This window comes from Pan troglodytes, chromosome 7 (assembly GCF_028858775.2).
Source record: "Pan troglodytes isolate AG18354 chromosome 7, NHGRI_mPanTro3-v2.0_pri, whole genome shotgun sequence".
In the NCBI taxonomy this organism is placed as follows: Eukaryota; Metazoa; Chordata; class Mammalia; order Primates; family Hominidae; genus Pan; species Pan troglodytes.
Window position 1 is genome coordinate 122,554,763 of NC_072405.2, and position 19,846 is coordinate 122,574,608.

General features: G+C 30.8%; 1 protein-coding gene across 8 annotated transcripts in view; it reads right to left on the reverse strand.

Annotated features, from left to right (window-relative positions):
- Nucleotides 1-19,846, reverse strand: part of CSMD3 (CUB and Sushi multiple domains 3) — a 1,209,558-nt gene that overhangs the window by 67,893 nt on the left and 1,121,819 nt on the right. For all 8 annotated transcript variants that reach the window (XM_054656949.2, XM_016959787.4, XM_016959790.4 and 5 more), the window contains 6 exons: nucleotides 15,198-15,383; nucleotides 13,911-14,105; nucleotides 10,980-11,153; nucleotides 5,013-5,186; nucleotides 1,713-1,886; nucleotides 686-871 (listed from right to left, as the gene is read on the reverse strand). In XM_054656949.2, coding sequence (XP_054512924.1) covers nucleotides 686-871; nucleotides 1,713-1,886; nucleotides 5,013-5,186; nucleotides 10,980-11,153; nucleotides 13,911-14,105; nucleotides 15,198-15,383 — 1,089 coding nt within the window. The remainder of the gene's footprint in view (nucleotides 1-685; nucleotides 872-1,712; nucleotides 1,887-5,012; nucleotides 5,187-10,979; nucleotides 11,154-13,910; nucleotides 14,106-15,197; nucleotides 15,384-19,846) is intronic.

The window sequence follows — 19,846 nt, forward strand, 5'->3', positions numbered from 1 at the left end:
CTATCAATTGACTGAATTGCTAGAATTTATGTTCACTCCTCTATGCCTTCACAGAAGTTTGATTTATATCTGCTAAATTATTTTTCTCACTATGTGTGTTACTTTAAGCATCTTGGCTGTAATCTATTTTATATACATTCTACAACTCCTATCATAACATATAACAAAATGCACTTATTAGATATTCACTGACTAGAAAGATGATATATATTAACAATTATTGCATTAACAAGTATATGTGTCTCTATATGACAAATATTTAAGATCAATAAGTTTTAAGTAACACTTTTGTGTAAATCTTCATGTATTCTGAATCCAAGATGGATGTTTAAGACTAATTTTGCCTTAAATGAAATATTAAATATTAGTACAGAATAAAAGCATAGTTGCCTCTTACAGACGATAATATTGTAAAGTAGGAAATATGACTACTTTTCATATTTTATCTGCTCCAAAGTGCAAAATCAAAGAATGATAGATAAATATTTATCACATTAATTTTAAGAAAATTACATTTGGACATTGAATTTGCAAAATATAGAAAAGTATAATTTCAAAACAGTAAAACAATAAAATCAATATGCTTCTCTGTGATATATATCTTCAGGTCATTTTATAAAGATGATAAACATCCCTATGGTTTCCATGACATGTTCTCAAGAAACAATTCACATTATCTACTTACTGATACATTCTGGTAAAGGTTTGTCCCATTGTCCATTTGGTTGACATATCAAAACTGAAGATCCAAATAAAAAATATCCAGGATTGCAGTCATAGAATACCACAGTGCCGTAAGTAAAATTTCCATGTTCTATTTTACTTTCTCTTTTAGAATTGGCTGGAATTCCAGGATCAGAACAGTTGACCACTAAACAAATGACAAATTTTGAAACATATGTTTGGAATAATATACATATACCTATATAGATTTATATTAGAAATTTACATACTTAGTTTCAAAAGTAAATTTATTCAAACAACCAGATTCCAATAATAAAATTAATCCCATGGATTATCTAGAAAATGGACTGAAATCTATGTGGTAGAAAATACAGAAGAAAGAAAAAAATTTGGCAACAATTAGGAAAATAGCAACTTCGTAAGTATTGTGCTAAGTACGAATTTTAAAAATGATATCTTTTAAGCTATAGCTGAACTGTAAGAAAACAACATGCAGGAGAATGATAATTTGGTTGTATTTTGTCATACAATATGAAATATACTTCTTTGCAAACTGGAAAAACATCGAAGAGTTCTCCTTAATCTGTTTCTATAGATTAAAAAAATGAATAAAGCCTCAATACAGGTGTACTGGCAAGCCAGGCCCACATATAGTTTTCAGAAAAATAAAAAGAAAATAAATGCCAAAGCAAATTGCAAGTAAAAATAATCTCAATTACTTTTTATATGCAGTCACAAAACAGATACAAATAAGAAAGTTAGAAATTAACTCTACCACTTTTAACTTTTAAAAATATAAGTTACAAAAGAAAGTTAGAAATTAACTCTACCACTTTTAACTTTTAAAAATATGTTACAAATTTAGAAAAAGGAAAGCATTGTTAATGAGATGACATCAGTATTAAAGCTGTACGTTTTATTAGATAAAAACTTTTTACTATTCTGCTCAAGCTGTTTTAAGTGTGTCACTGATGTTTATGTGAATATTATTATCATGCCCCCAAATGGGAATATACTTAGACATTTACCTTTGCACATAGGTGGAGGATGGCTCCACTGTCTGTTGGCCTGGCACTGTGCCTTTGTTGGCCCTTGCATAAGATACCCAATATTGCATGAGAATGTTACCACATCATTAAAGTTGAACCCATTTCCACTTGTTCTTCCATAAATTGGACTACCAGGGTGACCACAGCTAACAGCTAATATGATGTGGCAGGAGGACAGGGAAGGAAACACAGAAAAAAAATATTTAGTTATCAGTTATTGCATTATTGATTATACTTAATCATTTCAAACAAAGTAGAAAGAAGACTACTTTTTATCTGGAAATATGTGGAAAGTACATTTACTAATGTAAATGAACAAAGTAGACTGTCAAAATAGTTAACAGCATGATTATATTAGTAAATAGAAAATTATTTAAAATTGTGATAATTTTATGCAAGTGGTACATAGATATTTAAAGTTTCACGGTACCTATTTCATCCTTTCTCTCTACTTTATTGGGGAGGCAAAGAGCAGAGTATTGAAATGCAAAGAAATCTGGGGAATAATTAAAGTTCATGTCCATACCTAATAGCAGAAAAGAACAAAACTAGCCAGGTGTGGTGATTATGCCTATAATCTCAGTGCTTTGGGAGGCCGGGGTGGGAGGATTGCTTGAGGAGAAGAGTTAAGGCTGTAGTGAGCATGATCATAGCTATGCATATATATCATAGTGAGCTATGATCTTGCCACTGCACTCCAGACTAGATGACAGAATGAGATCTTGTGCTTTAAAAACAAAGTTAAAAAGTAGAAAGGAACAAAACTGAACCAGTTTTCCTTGTCTAGTTAATAATTGAGGATATTTAAAGGCAGTTTTTTGCATTTAATTTTGAAATAGTGCTTTCAATATTATTTGAACAACCAATTTTTATGAATAATAGATTGATAAGCAAATGTGTGCTTGTGAAGTAAATTAATGTGACTACATAATGTAGAAAATAGAAAATGATACACAAAGGCTGCATTAGGACATTCATTAATATTTTGAGATAGTCTCAAAATATTCTCTAAATCAATCTTACTGGTTTCTTTCCTTCATCACTGATATTTGATAATATAATTTTTCTTGGAAATAATATTCTTAATTAGGTTCTTTTAATGCTGTGTCCCACTATAAATTTTACATAGTGCTGGCTTTCCCCAAACGCTATTTCTATGAACTGTATTATTGCATTATCTCACTCTATTAATCAGAGCAACTTCAGTAATAGTGCTTCCTAATTGGGCACAGGAAACGACCACAGTCACTTTCAGTACTTAGGAAATGACCCAAGAGCAATTATTTTTCAGCTGTATTGTTAATGTCAACCTACCCATTTGGGAATTTAACTGCATCTTATTCTGGTTTAAAATTATCAATAAAGAAACCAGTTTTACCCTAAGGGCCAATTCTCATTTATAGTCTCAATTATTCAACAAGAAAAACAGTGGTATTAATTGGCTATGCTTGAATATAAATGAAAAAGAACATATCTAGGACAGACACAAGCAGGATATTGTTGTCTTTAAATCATCAGACAATCAATTTGCTTGGGGGGGGGTGTAGGGGTGGAAAGTGATTTTCATTGTCAGCTAGATATTCTATTATCCTATTATCATAACCATGAAACTAGATGTTCTATTATCCTATTATCATTACCATGAAACTAGAATTTCTATACGTTTCTGTGGATTGGATCAAAACAGTATTATGACTGAATTTATAAGTATACATGCAATTGGTCACAGATTAAATGAAATATTTCCTGTGAACACATACTAAAAGTCCCATGTATTGTTTATCTGACACTTCCAAAATCTTTATCCTATGATCCTATTATAATTACAACATATTTACAGTACTTATTTACTACTAATAATTTTAATATAAATGTCCGTTATCTGGAGATGGATATTATTAGGCGAAAAATATAAGAAAAATGTAGTTGACTTTAAGATCCAAAGTAGGATAGATTGTGATCTGAAACACTAAATACTTACGGGGATTCTGAGATGTACTGGAGTTTATCATTATTCAGCTCTATTTTTATTTTCATAATATAGCAGTCATAATAAGTGCACAATGGCCAAATCCACAACATACATATAGGAAGAGATCCATTAAAACCACAAAGCACAGCAGGTATATTTAAGAAATAATGAAAAGATATTTCAAAATACACTTTATTCTTCATCTGTGAATTCATATCTAATCAACCTAAAAGATCACATGGATATATGTCGGACTGGTGAGATCTTTTTAAAATATCTCTAAAATTACATATATTCATATGTTTTGTATGAATTTTAAAATAGTGTAAACAGTGCTTTAAAATAAACTTTTATTTATTTTCTTTTTTATCTGCTTTTTTAAAAATTATTTCAATAGTTTTTGAGGAACGGGTGGTGTTTAGTTGCATGGATAAGTTCTTTAGTGGTGATTTCTGAGATTTTGGTGTACCCATCACCTGAGGAGTATACACTGTACCCAATGTGTAATCTCTCATCTATCACTCCTCTCCTACTCTTTCTCCCTAGTCCCCAGAGTTCATGATATCATTCATATGCCTTCGCATCCTCATAAATAATTTTTAATTTTTTTCAGACAAAATATAGCTACGTTACATATGTGTAATCTTGATATATTTAAAAATGCAATGCATTTTGAGGTTAAAAGATGACATAATGATAAACATCTTCAACCACACACTCTCTATATAAGGGAATTACGGCCCAGAGAGATTAAACACTGCATTAGCTCACATAATCATCAGAGGACCTGAAATGAGAGCAAAGGTTCTTCATGTCATGCCTAATGATAATATTTTCCCCACTGTGCTTCATCAGTATATAATCTTGATGTCATGACAATAGCATCATAATTGTTAGATAATATTTATCCAAAATATTTTCCACTATAAAAAGCTCTGTAATATCACATAGTAACAAACCTTGATACAGCTACACAGTGGTCTCTAGAAATGTAAACCCTTATAATTACAAATGTGTTGATAATGTGTCTTCCATATAAGAGTATTAATTTATCAATATTATATATTTATATTAAATATGAGAAGAGCTAAATTTAATTTATTATCTTCATGATAAAATATAACTGAAATTCTCTTGAACATATTCCACTTTAAAGACTTTTGCATAGCAGTATCAAATTGGATTGTGGAAATTTACTTTATATTGATATATATAACAACAGAATATATATATTCATCTTGCCTAACAAAAACTAGAATTATTCCAAAGATCAGAGGTCTCTAATTGCTTTTGCCATGCTTACTTACGCACACAGGATGGGAGCTGACCAGACCAATTGTGATCCTGTTGACATATCCTCACTGATGAACCAATCAATCGAAAACCAGGATTACACTGATATACAACTGTGTCTCTATATCCATAATTTTCTCCAATGACTTGACCATTCACAATCAGTTCTGGAATTCCACAATGACCCGCTGAAATGCGTTATAAAGTAATATTTTTAATACTGTGATTTGTTTTATTTGTATATTTATATACATGTGGAACATTAGCAAACTTTTAAAGTTGACTTAAAAGCAAGCAACAAATAATTCAATTATAACTATATGACATAAAGGTAACTATGAAATATTTAGCAAAACAACAAATATATGGAAATTAAAAGAAGACACGTGTCTAGTGACACTTGGGTCTTGAAGAAATTATAAAATATCTCAATGTGTAAAAATGAAAATATAGGCTGGGCACGGTGGTTCACGCCTGTAATCCCAGCACTTTGGGAGGCCGAGGTGGCAGATCACGAGGTCAGGAGATTGAGACCATCCTGGCTAACACGATGAAACCCCGTCTCTACTAAAAATACAAAAAATTAGCCAGGCATGGTGGCGGGCGCCTGTAGTCCCAGCTTCTCGGGAGGCTGAGGCAGGTTAATGGCGTGAACCTGAAGGTGGAGCTTGCAGTGAGTGCAGATCGCGCCACCACACTCCAGCCTGGGCAACAGAGCAAGACTCCGTCTCAAAAAAAAAATAAATAAATAAAAGAAAGAAAATATATCAAAATTTAGAGGTACAGATAAAGCATTACTTATTAAAGAAATTAATAAGTCTCAGTGCTTTTAGTAGAAGGAATAGAGATATAAAAGCAATGACCTAAAACTCCATGTTAAGAAGAAGCAAGGAGCAAAATGATGTAAAAATAAGCCAAAGTAAGTAGACAGAAGGAAATATTTAAGATTACGAACAATAGAGAACATTAAGTTAAAAATTCTTTCTCTAAAAATAGCAACAAAATTATTAAACTCTTAGCTAACCCTATTAACACCAAAAAGGAGAGAATAAAATTGTCAGTAACCGGAATGAAATGGTATCACTATAAAGCCTTAAGAAATTAGAAGAATAAGGGAATGCTAAAAACAGCTTTATGCCAATACATTTTAACACTTCAGAAGAAAAGAAAAAAAATTCTGTGAAAATTATAACTCGCCCCAAAACTAACACAAGGTAAAAACATAAAAATATTAATAGTTTTTATCTATTAAAATATGTGAATTCTTAAACAAAAACCTTCCCACGGATTTTTTTTTTTTTTGGCTGGGAAATTCAAGCTTTTAATGTGGAAAATAATTCTTATGCAAACTCTTTTAGAAAATAGAAAAGAAAAAATCACCTTTGAAATTATTTTATGAAGTAATCATTAACCCCAATAGTAAAGCCTCAAAAAAAAAAAAAATTAAAAAGTACCAAAGTCCTTAAATGATTATAAAGGACCAAAGTACTTCATAAACAGAGATACAAACCTCCTTAATAAAATTTTAGAAAATCAGTCTAGTGACGTATAAATGATAATACATCATGATTATCTGGGATTTATCCAGAAATGAAATTTGGCTAAATATGAAAAATTAACCACTGTAATTTTGACATAATAAAAGAGAAAAAATTCTATGTAATTATTTCAATCTATGCAGAAAAAGTATGTAGCAAAATGCAGTGCCTATTCATGATTAAAAACTGACAACAAATTAGGAATATAGGGAACATTCTCAACCCAACAAAGACATTGTTAAAAAAACCTCCAGTGCAATACATTAATACAAAGAAGAAAAACAGCACAATGTTGGGAAACAAAATAGTGAAACTGTTCTATACTCAGGTAATATTTACGTAGAAAATTATATTTTTAAAACATCTTAAACTAGTAAGTGAATTTAGAAAGGTTGTAGAATATTAGGTAAATATTTTGAATAATTGTATTTTATATACTGACAGCAAACAATTGGAGAATGTAATTTAGATAAACAACTTTAGTTGGGCACACTGGCTTATGCCTATAATTCCAGCACTTTGGGAAGCTAAAGCAGGAGGATCTTTTGAGGTCACAATTTCAAGACCAGCCTGGGCAACATAGCAAGACCCTATCTAAAAAATAAAAAAAGAACAATTTTACTTTTTATTTACAATAGTAAAACATTCTGGGGAATAAATTTAGCAATAGCACATTCTATGCTAAAAATACAAAATGTTGCCATTGCACAAAAAAAAAAAAAAAAGTAAAGACCCAAACAAATGTACTCTGTTCATGGATCACAAGACTCAATGTTTTTAGAAGCCAATTTTCCCCAAACTGATGAAAGGATTCAATCCCACCAGAATCTCTTTGTAGAGTTTCATAAACTAATATAAGATTTATATGAAACTGCAAAGTGTTAATGGTATCCAAAGTGATTTTGAAAATTATGAACAAATTTAGAGGATTTACATACATGATTTCAATAATTATTATGAAGTTTTTTCAATAAATAGTGCAAGATACAAAGTGCAAGTAAAAAAGCTCCTCAATGCTACTATGTAACACATAGGAATTAAAAATAACATTGGAGATATAAAAGTTAAAGCTAAAACTATAAAGCTTCTAGTAGAAAGTAAAACAAACAAAAATGATAGACTTTACCAAACTTGAAAATTCCTCGTTGTCAAAAGATGTTATTTAAAAATGAGTAGGCAAGTCATAGAATAAGAGAAAATACTTATAAAACACATAATGACGAAGGCCTTGTAACAAGAATATGTAAAGAACTCCTACAATTCATAACAAAAAGCCAAGTCAATATACTTTACCACTTCACAAAGGAAAATTTACAAATAGCCAATAAGCCTATGAAAAACTGTGCTTAACATTAGTATTCATTAAGACAAAAAATATTAAAATATCATAGGATACCTTTATGCATCCAACAGAATGGAGAGAAAAAGAAAGTTGGCTATACCACATGCTGGAGAGAATGGGAGACAACTAGAACTCTCCCACATGTATTCTGTTGTGAGTATTCAAGAGAAATGAATGTGTATGTCCACAAAAAGACTTTTACATGAGCATGCATAGCAGCTTTATTCATAATAGCCTAAAACTGGACATAGCCCATGTATCCATCAAAAAGAGAATGGCTGAAGTGTGGCATATTTGTACAATAGAATCCTATTGAGCAATAAAAGGAACAAATTACAGATATGCACAACAGCATAGATAAAAGAGAATAAAAGAAGCCTTATACAAAAGAATGCACAATTTTCAATTCCATTTAATGAATTTCTAGAACAGGAGAAATGAATATATGGTGAAAATATCGAAATAGTTACTGCCTCAGGTTATGGAGGAGGAGAGTTGCACAGTGACCGTGAAGGGGCATAAGGAAACTTTCTGAGGTAATGGCAATATTCTATGTCTTTATAGTGGTTTAGTTACACTGATGTATACATTTGTCAAAACTGATCTAACTGAATTTATGATCTATGTACTTCACTACATATAAATTTTGCCAGAGTTTAAAAAAAAACTTTGAACAAATACTGAACTCTAGCTAATGGTATGCATGCTTAATATTTGGCAACAAAGTATACTGATGTTTACAACTTATTTCAAAATGCATCAAAAAAATAAATTAATGGATTGATGGAGGCCTGGAAATATGGATAGATATGTGATAAGCAAATATGAAAAAAATGCTAATTGTAGAATTAGGTGGTAGGCATATGGGTGTTCACTGTCAATTCCTTTAATTGAAAAATTCATAATAAAATACTAGGAAGGCAGGAATAAATGCACCATACTTAGAGAAACAATTATAAGCACATTCTCATGGCTGTTCTAAGCTAAAAGTGTCTGAGGTTACACAAACTAGTTGAGAAGAATGAAACCTTAAGGTCAATTCACAGTGTAATATTCTGGGATTTGCTTGTTTGGTAACTGTACTTTCCTCCTACCAACATCCTTTTGCATTTCATTGTATATAAACACTGTATTCTCTACAATGGATGATCTTGTCTCCTTAGACTAAGAGGCAATATTTTCTTATAAATATTCCTGTTATGCCCTGTCTTTCCAGAGAACAGAATCAAGATTCTAAGTAGGTGAATAAAACTGCATACTATATACAATATTAAATAATATATAATACACAATAGCAATTCATGAGAGCACATGGCCATAAAATATAGTATTTTCAAATTTATATGTATATTTAAAATGCTTTTAAAATTTAGTTTTATTTTAACTATATTTTAAATATAGTTCATTTTAAATATAATATTTTAATATATATTTAAATATTTTAAATATTGTATTTAAATTATATATCATTTAAATATAGTATTTTAAATATATATTTATTTATAAATGTATACATATTTAAAGATACATGTAATATATAATTTAAATACTTGAGTATGTATAAATATATATTTTTATATAACTATATATAAATTTAAAAATTTATATGTAAACTAAGTTTACTTAAAAATGCATAAGTAAACTAAGTAATCTGTAATTGAAATTAGTACAACCAAAATCAGTTTACAAACTATTAAGATTTTTTATTTTTTTGAGTTTTTATTTGATTATATAATCACATATTAATACATAATCATTTAACTCATTAACTATTTTCTGTTTTCTTCAATAATCATTGAAGTGGCCTCATCCATCTGCCCAACCTTATCCAGTGGGAGACATCATGACTCCTACCCTCACCACTCTGCTCTGTCTAGGTGAGACTTAAAGAGGAAGAGGAAAGACACTAGTCTGAGAGGAACTCCATCCCTAGCCAGAGCCTGGTCCATTAATGACCCCAGAGACTCAGGAGTTCCCTGTGTATATTCAAATATGTGTGCTCTTATAAAGAAATTGTTGCTGGGCTTCCAAGCATAACTATTAACAAATGTGCCTGAGAAGGAGAAAAAAGACATTTTAACCAAAACTTCTAACTATACCATTTGAAATTTCAAATAATGATTGTATTTCTATGAATATTTTCAAGCTTATTAGCCACACAATATATAAGTATAAACTTTTCTGCGATGTGTCATATTCTTAAACAGTAATATTTTAAAGACAAAAACACTGTACAAATTTTGCAGTACTCTATTCATGATAATCAGCAATTTTTAAATTCGTAAACAAAAAGATCTTGCCTTACTTCCAACAGATAAGTGAATAATCATTAGAAAAATTTTCATTATTACCTAATTCAATACTTGCTGTCAGATCTTGAAATCATTTTAGAGAAAACAAAGCATAAATAGCATAAATCATACTATTTTCTTAATATTAAATAAATTATTGAAATCTTTGAAAAAGGAGATAAAGCATAAAATATAATATTTTCATAATAAAAGAGGCAGGGTAAGAAGAATGAACTAGTTCAGTTTCTTTAACTGAAGATTTTTTATAATAAATACTCTAAGGGGAAAACATCCTAATTGCCTAAAATCAGGTTCAAAAAAATTTTTTTTTAATTTTAATAGAAATTAGTTTTATGCATGTTGAAATTTTATGAAATAAAACGGGAGAAAGGTGCTTAAATACACACATTACATTGTTTATCTTCTTCAGTCATTACCTTAAGCAAATAGGTGAAAAGAGAATTGACTATGGTTTAGAATGACTTAATAGCTACAGCGATTAATCCAGCTGAGTAAGCAGGCATACAGTTTTCAGCAATTAGTTTTCACCATTATATTTTCAGTTTTCACCATTATATTTTCACCATGCCTGGAAGAAAATGTGTCTCTCCTTAGATTTCACTAGGAACGCTATTTGATTATTCCGTTTAGTAGCTTTTCTATCATGAGCCATTTTTAAAGATTTTTCTGGTTTTTAACATCCTTACTGAATGAATATAAATTAGTATCTCATATTAGGGAAAAAGAGATGCCTCTTTTCAAGGGTGAGGGGCAGGGGGAAGTTTGACAAAACAAATTAAAAATCTGTACCTAGGCATCTGGTTTCAGATTCACTCCAAAGACCTGAGGAAAGGCATTCCCTTACAGCAGAGCCCACAAGTATGAATCCCAAGTCGCAGGTAAAGATAGCTGTTGAGCCATATGAAGTTTGAGTTCCAATCTTATTTCCATTTGGAGGTGTAGGTAGTTCTCCACAGGAAATAACTTTAAAATGATAAATAAATAAAAATCCTTAAAGATACAGTCAAGCTGCACTTGTAACAAAACTGTGCTTTGAACATTTTGAGCTTCCTATGATTTGATGTATTTACAAAGGAAATTGGCATTTGTAAAACATGTTTGAATGAGTGTGAAAGTATGGAGAAAAGAGATGACATAACGTAAAATGTATCCTCTTTAAGTCCCCATAGAACCTTCTAAGTAACAGAGACATAAAGTTCTTTTTTTTCTTTTTTTTTTTTTTTTTTGCATTTTTCGCTTAGTCGACCTGGCTATAGTGGATGAAAAACATCACAAGTTTAAAGAGACGATAATTCATTAATCCAAAATCTTTCTCTGCTTTATCAAGTAACTTTGGGCAAGCCCTTTGACTTACCTGAGCCAAAGTTTCTTCATATCTAAACCAACATTAAAATAATAATTACAATATAATTTTTGTCAAGAACTCTATCGTTTGAGTTTTACATGTAAAATATTTGATTTTCATGAGATCCATTAGATATAATTCATCTGTTTTTTCTAAGTTTTAAAAAATTGAAGAAAATAAATTTAACTGGCTTGCTGGGTCATATAGCATCTCTTATGACTTCTTCATATTTGAAGACCACAAATGAACTGTCATTCTAGCATAAAAACAATAACAGATCATGTTCATTGGGCTTGTATTATGTACTAGGTGCTATAGTGTTTTCATTTATGTAATGCTCAAAACAACTCTCTAGGTTTTCAGTCTTAAGTTTTAGATAGCTGTCAGGTAGAGAAATAGAAAACTTTCAAACTTGCAAGAGCTGCATATCAAATTTAAAATGTACTGATGATTTTGAGCTCATCCCCCCAAAAAAATCATTTGAGGTCGCTATTAATATTATTGATATACTAATATTATTATTAATTCTAATATTTATATTATTTTCATTTAAAAGATGATTAAATGGAGGACCAGAAAAAAATACTATTTTTTTCTTTTTCTCAATTAATTGCAATTCCTAAATCCCTTGCCATTCCCTCATTCTTACCTGTAGGCAGTAACCCAAACTTATTCATCCTTTAAACAATTCTACATAATAAAGAATCTAACACAATAGAATCAGACAAACATTTGATGAAAACCTGATTAAATGAGTGTTTCTGTTGTAGATAATAATTATCTAGTTCTTTGAAATATTCCTATCCATGTGCCCTTTAAAAACAAATTATTCTTTTTAAACAATAATTTGGAAAAAACAAGGAGTCTGCAGTCAGAGAAAAATCCTGGGAAAAAAACTTGGAGGACTAGTACAAAAATTTAGAAATACAGGCTGTGCGCAGTGGCTCATGCCTATAATCTCACCACTTTGGGAGGTTGAGGAGGGTAGATCACTTAAGGTCAGGAGTTCCAGACCAGCCTGGCCAAAATGGTGAAACCCCATCTCTACCTAAAATACAGAAAAAAAATTAGCCAGGCGTGGTGGCAGGCACCTGCAATCGCAGCTACTGCAGAGACTGACAGAATTGCTTGAACCTGGGAGGCAGAGGTTGCAGTGAGCTGAGATCGCGCCACTGCACTTCAGCCTGGCAGACAGAGCAAGACTCTTTCTCAAAAAACAAACAAACAAACAAACAAAAACAACAAAAAAAATACAGATGATGGCAAATTTTTACAATATTAAATATAATTTAGAAATATATTTTTAATACTTTAATTCATTAATGTGATTATCTTGGAACACAGGGCAACCGAAAAATTCTATACTGATATAGAGATTCAAAAAATAAATTTCAAATCAGTGAATATTCATAAATAAAATAATATCAGATACTTGTGTACTTATTACACATAAGATAGTTGTCTGCTATGTTAAACTTCTTAATCATAATAACCCTATGTAGACCTTTGATCTCTTTATTAGTTTGTCTATAAATCATGGGTCTCTATGCAATATATACCATAGAGTTGTGTTGGACGCTAATTAAAAGACTGAATTTTTGCCTAGCATATTTCCTGAAACAAAACAGACAATAAATAAATGTAAGAAAGGGAGTTCAAGATATTTCACCTGAATATCCTATGTTCTGTTAGCTTATGTATATTAGATACTGGCCATTTATATTATAAAAATGTATGGAAATAAAATGCCTTAACTGCTCAATTTGGTTCAATAATATTTATTGAGGATGTGGTTATAGCTGGTATTTCAATTGTGTCATACCATTAAATGTTTGCAGTAACTCTACATGACAGGTGTTATAATTTTCTAGTTTTAAGATTTTCTAGTTTTAGAATTTGGAATCAGAGAGAATAAACATGATATAACATGATAAAAAGTCAAGGGTTTTAGTCAGGCTACTTGGTCAAATATCATTTCTCTATCATTTATAGGCTCTGTGACTTTAATAGAATGATTACATCTGGGGCAAAGGTTTTTTTTTTTTTTAACCAAATGAGTATAAAACATGTAAAGGACTAAAAGCAGTGTCTATCAAGTAGTAAGTAATCATTACTTCATTGTTAAAGTAGGTAATAGATCAACAATTCAAACACTAGATTTCTTAATCCAAAGCCCATGTTTTACTATTTGCTAGAAAAGCATTTACTAATACATAGAAACATAGTTAGAAAATTTAAAAACGTAATGAGAATAAATGACCATATTAGTAATGTCATCTAATTATTGATCTAGTGTGTTTATAAAAGGAACTGATTCAAACAATTCGATAACCAAACATAGCTTATGAAATAAGTTTAGCAGAGTGTATACTTACTTTGGCAATATGGTCTTTCATTTCTCCAACTCCAAGTACCATTAGGAAGACATTCGATGGAGGCAGGACCTAGTCCATGATAACCAGGGTCACAGCTGAAAACTACTTTGGTTTTGTATTCATAATGGGAGCCATTCACGATTCGCCATCTTCCATGTTCCAAGGTAAAGGAATTGATGCTTGGACATGTAACAACTATACAAAAACCAAAGGGTGTAATTGCTAACAAATCACTATATCTCAATGTCTATTCCATTCTTTACATCTCCACTGACTTAATTCACTTACTCTTGCACTATACAAGGTCCTTCAGCATTTGTTCTTTATTTCTTTTGCATGTTGATATTTTCCATTCCCCTAGCCTTATGGTATTGCTGGCAGTTCTGGAACACACTCAATGGTTTCACAATTCAATCTTGTACTTATTATTCTACCTACTCAGAATCCCAGTTGTTGGCTTACCTCTACTCCCTTATTTCTTTATAAGTTTAGAAAAGACTATATTTTGAGGAAATTTTTTTGATGTGAATGGCCTTTTTGTGCAGGAGTAGTGATATCAACTTTAGCTAATTCAAAACTTTTTCAAGGTAAGTAGAAACCTTATTAGAAGCCTATGCTGAGAGTGCGAACAACTTAACAATCTTCATTTTAAATGAAATCACAACTAAGTGGAAATGCTAGTACTAAATGGGAAAAAATAATCGAAATATAGAGAAAATTCAAGAGTTTATTTACATCAATATTTTCTATTTTTTGCTACCAAATCTTTACCAGAATTAATGTCTTATCATTATGTAAACTTATTTACCTAGTGAAGTAATAGTGACAGCAATAGGAACTCTTCTAAGTGTAAGTAAACAGAAGAATATCAACAAAAGTTTAAAGTTATGGATAATTTTTGCAACATTATTTATCCTTATAAAATCAGAGTGAAATATGTCAAAATATCATTTTATTAACACAATCTTTAAAAATTTTCTCAAGGGGCCATGTACTGAAAACACATGTTGACTAAAGGATGACTTTTTACAAAATAAAACATTATTGTATAAAATAAAAGTGCCTTTTTTGATATAAATATTCTGAGGTTTTCAAAAATGATGGAAAAGTCCTTGTACTGTCTTCTAGTACTTCATTGTACAAGATAGCTTACTTAACTTTTATTTCTGACTTAGACATCACATTTCAGTTTAGGGATTGGTTTTTATAATTCTACAATACATAAAATTTCAGGTATATAAAATACCAAGAGAAAAACAAGTGATGAAATTCCCTTGACACACATACCAACACAGCGAGGGGTCTTGTTATGATTGCTCCATGTTCCATCTGATTGGCATACAGCTGTAGTGAGTTCTTTGGATGACAATCGATATCCATCATTACAAAAATAGGTAACTCGTGTTCCTACCAAATAGTCTGTTGTTAGTATTCCTCCATTTGTTGGAGCTTTAGGAATCCCACAGGAAATTGCTAGAAAAAAATACACACAAGCAAAATCATATAAACAGAAAAATGTTTAATTTATTAGGTAACTCTGCTGAACTGTAAAACATGCAAAACTAACAGGGATTTTTTTCAATTCCTCTGAAACAATCTCAGAATCACAGAAATACTTTCCGAACCATAAATTTTGAATAATTTATTCCAAACCCTTATTTAGTAATGTTTATAAATTGATGAATCTATACATTGTTAATGCTTTATTTCTTAGTTTCTTACTTAATTTCTGGTTATCATGTGCATGGTTATCAGCATTTGTATGGATTATATGAGAATGCAAGTTAGGTAAAGAGTATCTCTAATGCAAGCCCATGACTGGACCATCATATAGCAAGTTTGATTAATTCAATTTGACAGATAAATATTAAATATTTTAAAGAGAGTGGCAACCAATATGAATCATAATTTTGGTCAGGAATAAATCAAATAGATTTATTTTACCTGAAAGCTGGCTATTTCTGTCTTAGGAGAAGCCACAACGTATGAGCTGGGGCACCATCCACAAAGTATTGTGTATATTGGATATGTTTAATAAACACAAGGCCAGGACTTACTGTCTTAAAAACCTAGTTAAGATCTTCCTGAATTTCACTGATGTGTCTTAGATGTCTTGATTTTTATCTACAATACATTTGATTTAGGTGAAAATTAGTTTTACTATGATGTGATAATAATGTAAAATTTTATATTTGCCTAGTCTGTTGTATATATTTTATACTTTATAATTTTAAAAGGCTACAGAAAAATCCCCTAAAATTGATTTTTTACCATTTTTGCCCTATAAGTACACAATTGGCACTTACAAACAGAAAAAAAAAAAACATAATCTTTCAAATAACATGTACATAATCTTTCAAAGTATATATTTGGTAGCAATACTCAATTAAAGTCAGGTTTTTTGTTTTTTGTTTTTTGTTTTTTGAGACAGGAGTCTCAATCTGCTGCCTGGCTGGAGTGCGGTGGTGCTTCTGGGATCACTGCAACCTCTACCTTCTAGGCCCAAGTGATCCTCACACCTCAGCACCCTAGTAGCTGGGACTACAGGTGCGTACCACCATACCTGGCCAATTGTTTGTTTGAGACACAGTACTACTCTTTTTCCCAGGCTGGAGTCAGTGGCAGGATCTTGGCTCACTGCAGCCTCCACCTCCTGGGCTCAAGCAGTCCTCCTACCTTCAACCTCCTGAGTATCTGGGACTACAGGCACGCATCACCAGGTCCGGCTAATATTTGTATTTTTTTGTAGACACGGGTTTTCGTCATGTTGGCCAGGCTGGTCTCAAACTCCTAGGCTCAAGCAGTCCAGCGGCCTCTACCTTCCAAAGTACTGGGATTACAGGCATGAACCACTGCATCTGGCCCTATGTGTATCTTTATATATCACACTCAGAGTAAATATTTATACATATCTCCACATAAGGACTAATGTATTTGAATATGAGTGTCATTCCAGAACCAACTGGAGTTATGTAATAACTGATAGATATATGTACAGCATTATTGTTACAAAATGAGAAAGCTTCTGTATTATGAAAGATATCTAGCTTACACATTTCATACAAAGAATTACAGATTTATATTTTCTCTCATAACGGAAGAAATAAACTACAGAAAGATGAGTTTAGTTTAAATATTATAAATGCTATGTACTATTCACCCATCTTCCATTTCGACCAAAAATTGTTTCCACTTCTCTTATAAAATCTACCATTTTCTGCTTAATTTTCATTAACCCACGTAAATTAAATATAAAATGAAAAACCTTAGTGAAATCTTTACAAAATTGTCAAAACTGAATGGCAGAATCCCTACTGCTGAATAATTGATCTTTTGTAATTTGGTAACCTGTAAATTATGAACAGAAAAGCTGTAACACTGACTTAAAATACATATGCAATCTCATATAATTATGTTATTATCCCTGCTTTCTAATTACAGAACCTCTAAAATAGTGTTGAAAAGTAAATGGTTCCCTGATGTCTGATAAAGCAATGTTTATATTTTCACTTAGAACTTTTGGGAATTTCAAGTTGTTATATGCCATCTCCCTCCCAAAGATCATGTATTTACTGATTTTTAAAAATTAACTATTCATTGTTGGTGTAGTATAGATTGAATCTAGGTCAAAGTAAAAAGAGATGTAGTTAAATAGTACAGATTCCACATATATGTTTAGTAAAATGTGGTTCTATTTTAGAACTAAAAAGAGACAACGTACCAGAATAATGGGACAATTCCTGTGCCTATGGTTAGTTAACAATTTAACTTCTCAGCTAATTTTTTTAAAAAGAAGAAAAGAAAGAAAATAAATCCAGTTCAGAAGAAAAGTCATCATAATTGAGTGGTTGTAAAAGAGGCTTGTCTATACAACTCTCAGGAAATCACAAATTAAAAGTGAGATGGAATACAAAGTGAGTTTCCACGTAACACTACATAATACTTAATTGTATTCATGAGGATGGTTCAATTTTTGAGGGGGGGATCAATAGTTATGTGATGAGAACAAAAATAAATAAAACACCTGACTAAACCCAAATAGATATAGCTGACTAATTTTCTACGTTTATCCTCACGTTGTGTAACTTTATAGCTCAAGTAAATGTATGTAAGGATGTATAAGAAGACCTAAGAGGTAAGAGAAAGAAAAATGACTGAAAAATGCAAAACAAGCTGAAATAAAAGGTGCATTATGCAAATAGCTCTTCCAAATGACATATAAACATTGCATTTCAATTAGTAATGTCCAAATAGAGGTCATATCCTGCAAGCATTTTTTCTTAATCTTTTTTAACAATTAGAAAAGATCAATTTTTGGAAATGGCTACATGATTTACATATATTTTATCATTTTACTTCACCAAATATCTCATTTTTAAACTATATTTCAACTTTCTTATTTGAATTTAAAACAATTTTAAATTAAGGACATTGAAAAAATGACTCCATATGTAAATTACATGGAGTATATTCAATGAAATTGTAGCACTAATTCTACAAAGCAATTTCAAAATTTCAGAAAGCATGCGGTATTTTTATTTTACATGATAGTCAATTATTCTCACAAAATGTTTCTTAAGGATTATATATGTATACCATATAGGAGTGTGTATGTGTATGTGTGTATATAAATATAAATAAAAGCAATCATTATGTAACTAAAATACAAAAGTTTAAAATTAAAAACAATTAAAATTCAGAGCATGTTAATGGTTATTTAAAATATATATATTATAAGCTTATTTTATATCTTTTAATTCTATTATGAAATTTGAGATCAAAGATTCTTTCCCAAATTAATTCTGGGAAATTAGTTAATACTAAGAAACTGTAAATACTCCTGCTATTCATTGGTCGAAGGAAAGCAGCTGTTTTAATACTTTATTAAAATGTATCTATTCTGCATGAAGTAAATGCCTTCAGTGTTGATAACCCATTACGGTAATGGTGCTTCCCAGAATCCTAATAAGTGATTACTGTTTCCTTGCATCAATACAACAAGAAACAATAATTCTTTCATTTTGCATTTGTTTACATATGCCTTTGAAAGCTATCTTTTTATGAATTATAAATTGCACTCTAATAGGTAAAAGAAGCCATTTCAAGTGCCTGGTAATACCTATTCTTTAGCTAATTTTAACTTATTATTGGTTGATTTTAAATTTTAATTACCTATCTTACATTTTGTTTTTTTATAAATGCCCACCAAAAAATAGGTAATAAGTAAGACTTCTTGTTTATTAACCTAGAGTATCCTGCATTTTTTCATGTGAGAATTCAAAGTTGCTATCTGTATCTTTACATGCTGAGTAGAGTTAAACAAAATACAAAATTAATTTTCATCTTGATAAAATAATGTAATGAATTAAGTATTTTAAAATTTTCAAAGTCCAATGACATTAGCTTTTCTGCGTAGCTGATGTTGAACTTCTCTTTATGACTATGACTAAACTTAGGTAAGAGACTCAACTACTATTTAAAACAAGTCTTTTTGTTTTGTTTTGTTGTTTTTTGTTTTTTGAGATGGAGTTTCGTTCTTGTTGCCCAAGCTGGAGTGCAGTGTTGCAATCTCAGCTCACTGCAACCTCCGCCTCCCGGGTTCAAGTCATTCTCCGGCCTCAGCCTCCCATAAAAACAAGTCTTAATCAAAAACTCTAAAACATGCAATTTTTTGATTAACAAGCTTGTTATTCTTTTTGCAGCATGATATAATGCTCAGTGCCTCGACTTTTGACAAAATACAAAGAAAAATAAAAAACATATCTCTGATATCTCTGTTGTGTTATCTGTACCACTGAAGAAAAAAAATAGCCAGGTGGTGGGTTACATTTTTCTCTTAAATTTGTTGCTGTGAGAGCAAATTTTGGATGCTAAGAGTGAAACTCAGTCTTCAGTGTACTTGCCCATTCTTATTCTCTATTACCTCTCTGCAGACT